The following is a 3,202-nucleotide window of genomic DNA, read 5'->3' as shown; positions in this document are numbered from 1 at the left end:
CCCAGGGCGCAGGCACAGGGCTCAGGGCCCAGGCACAGGGCACAGGGCACAGGGCACAGGGCACAGGCACAGGGCACAGGCACAGGTTGTGCGTGATCCACAGTGCGTTACTGCAGAAAACCCACAAGGACCAAAAGACCTACTCAGGTGTCCATCAATAGGAAACGGAATAAATTACTTATTAAGTAAAATATTATAAAACTCATACACTGGAATACTATGCAAGTGTTTTAAAAAAGAACACAAGTCCTAACCGGTTTGGGTCAGCGGATAGAGCGTCGGCCTGCAGACTGAAGGGTTGCAGGTTTGGTTCCGGTCAAGGGCATGTACCTTGTTGCAGGCACATCCCCAGTGGGGGGTATGCAGGAGGCAGCTGCTCGATGTTTCTCTCTCATCAATGTTTCTAACTCTCTCCTCTCCCTTTTCCTCTCTGAAATCAATAAAAAAAAATTTTTTTTAAAAAGAAAGAAAAAGTACTATGTCCGGCTGGCGTGCCTCAGGGGGTGAGGGTTGACCTATGAACCAGGAGATCAGAGTTCGATTCCCATTCAGGGCACAGGCCTGGGTTGCGGGCTTGATCCCCAGTGCAGGAGGCAGCCGATTCTCTCATCTGATGTTTCTATCTCTCCCTCTCCCTTCTTCTCTAAAATAAATACAAACACGTTTTTTAAAAAAGAAAGTGGTGGCACTTATGTGATGTGAATCTCACCTGCAATAATAAAAACAGCTGGCAGAGGCCTTGGGTAGCTCAGGGGTCACCCCCGGGGGAGCCCCACCCCAGTGGAGGTACCTGGGTAGTTCAGGGGTCACCCCCGGGGGAGCCCCGCACAGAGGAGGTACCTGGGTAGTTCAGGGGTCACCCCCGGGGAGCCCCGCACAGAGGAGGTACCTGGGTAGTTCAGGGGTCACCCCCGGGGGAGCCCCGCACAGTGGAGGTACCTGGGTAGTTCAGGGGTCACCCCCGGGGAGCCCCGCACAGTGGAGGTACCTGGGTAGTTCAGGGGTCACCCCCGGGGAGCCCCGCCCAGTGAAGGTACCTGGGTAGCTCAGGGATCACACCCCCGGGAGCCCCACACAGGCACAGTGGAGGTACCTGGGTAGCTCAAGGGTCACCCCCAGGGGAGCCCTGCCCAGTGGAGGCACCTGTATTGTAGCCGTCCTGGAGCTCCATGATGAAGCCGTGGGCGTTCGCCTTCTGCGCAGCCTCCACCACCATCTCGAAGGGCACAGTGGGCAGGCCGTAGGAGATGTTCTCCGTGATAGAGCGGGCAAACAGCACCGGCTCCTGGCTCACCAGGGAGATCTGCAGAGGAGGAGGAGGAGGAGGAAGAGGAGGAGGATGGGGAGGAGGAGGAGGGAGGCGACCTGGGAAGCTGGGACTGTGCAGCCAGCTGTCACCAGGAGCCTCGCCACCCCCGGCCGGCCCGCTGACGCCAGGGGTCTCGGGTCTGAAATCTGATGGGGCCGCGCGGCTCTGCACTGAGCTGCCTCTCTTCCTTCCCACCCATGGAGTCTGCACAACCCTGCCCCCCCCCCTCCAGACTGGGGCCCGCGGGGCTTGCCGCTCGGGGCGAAGCCAAGCTCCCTGACCTCCAGCAGAGCTAGCGGTCTGCCCGGCCCTGGGAAAAGGAGAGAAAGAAGGCAGAGGGCAGCTCTGAGTGAGTCTGCTCCCGCCGGGAGGCAGGGAGGTGCAGCACGCCCCGGCCGCAGACCTCCCTCCTGCCTCACGGTCCTCGGTTAGGAATTTGGTCCACAAAAGCCATGGTATGGCCCGGCCGGCGCAGCTCCGTGGTTGAGCGTCGACCTGTGTGATTCCCGGTCAGGGCACAGGCCCGGGTTGCGGGCTCGATCCCCAGTGTGGGGCGTGCGGAAGGCAGCAGATCAATGATTCTCTCTCATCATTGATGTTTCTATCTCTCTCTCCCTCTCCCTTTCCCTTCCTCTCTGAAATCAATAAAAAAATATTTTTAAAATGATAGTATGGACTCAGGATAGCATTGCAACATTGTAAATAGCAAAATTAAAAAAATTTACAAATTTAGTTGTCCGTAAATTGGGGATTAGATACTTACCGTGTTGTACCCATAAAATCAAATCGTCATACCCACACACAGCAGAGTCTATTTTCCTTTAAAATACGACACCTGGGCCTTTACACGTCGACACATTCGTATACAGAAAGGAAACAGGCAGGAAGGGACACTGACTAAGCTGCTAGCACTGGCTATGCCCACGAGTGGAATGAGTGGAATGGGGAAGGTGAGGTGGAAGGGACGCCCATGACTGAATTAAAAAATTTTCCCAATTATCGGGACTGTGGATAGAATGTTGTACTTTATTGTTTTGGATTTATGAGAATTAAAATGTTAAATTTAGCCCTGACCGGTTTGGCTCAGTGGATAGAGCGTAGGCCTGCAGACTGAAAGGTCCCAGGTTCGATTCTGGCCAAGGTCATGTACCTTGGTTGCAGGCACATCCCCAGGGGGAGATGTGCAGGAGGCAGCCGATCGATGTTTCTCTCTCATCGATGTTTCTGACTCTCTATCCCTCTCCCTTCCTCTCTGTAAGAAATCAATAAAAAATATTTTTTTAAAAAAATGTTAAATTTAAAGGAAAGAAAAGGTATTCACAAAAGAGGAAATCCAAGTGGTGTCAGAAAAATGTCATCAGAAAAATGCAAAAGACCGCCATGAGCCCCCTCTACCCACCCACCGAAGGGCAACAGTCGGGGATGGACCAGGATGTCGCGTGTCTGAGCGTAGCCGCCCCTGCAAGCCTGAGCAGCTCTGCCCAGGGACCCTTCCAGAACGCCGGGGGGCAGCAGCTGGTGGCCGCACGCCTGAGACCACTTCTCAGCCACCCACCCCATGTTCTGTGCACACGGGCAGGCAGATTCCACCACCTATGGCCTCTGCCACCTCCCAGGACCTCTGTGCCCACCGCAAGGCCCTCCCGTGACCTAGTGTGTGTCGGTGATGTGAACGGTGCGTCCTGAACAGCTGGTGTTTCTCGTGCAGGGCGTGCCTGCTCCCTGTCAGCACAGCCTCAGGTACAGAGGGGTCACCAAGAGCCTCCGTTAAGGACTGGAGGCGAGGTCAGTGGGGACCCCGGGACCCTCATCACTGCTGGTGGGTATGAAGGGGCACGACCAGCCCAGTTGCAGGAACGAGGGGCAGCATGCCTGCGGGCACCAGGACACGAC

General features: G+C 55.7%; 1 protein-coding gene across 1 annotated transcript in view; it reads right to left on the bottom strand.

The window, feature by feature from the left end:
• ABCB9 (ATP binding cassette subfamily B member 9) overlaps window positions 1-3,202 on the bottom strand; it is a gene marked incomplete at its 5' end in the record, with an annotated part of 28,840 nt that overhangs the window by 10,517 nt on the left and 15,121 nt on the right. The window contains one exon of the mRNA XM_015567257.1: window positions 1,144-1,303. Coding sequence (XP_015422743.1) covers window positions 1,144-1,303 — 160 coding nt within the window. The remainder of the gene's footprint in view (window positions 1-1,143; window positions 1,304-3,202) is intronic.

The sequence above is a fragment of the Myotis davidii genome, unplaced genomic scaffold (assembly GCF_000327345.1).
Source record: "Myotis davidii unplaced genomic scaffold, ASM32734v1 scaffold223, whole genome shotgun sequence".
In the NCBI taxonomy this organism is placed as follows: Eukaryota; Metazoa; Chordata; class Mammalia; order Chiroptera; family Vespertilionidae; genus Myotis; species Myotis davidii.
The sequence above is the reverse complement of the archived record's forward strand: the minus strand, read 5'-3'. Positions and strand labels throughout refer to the sequence as shown.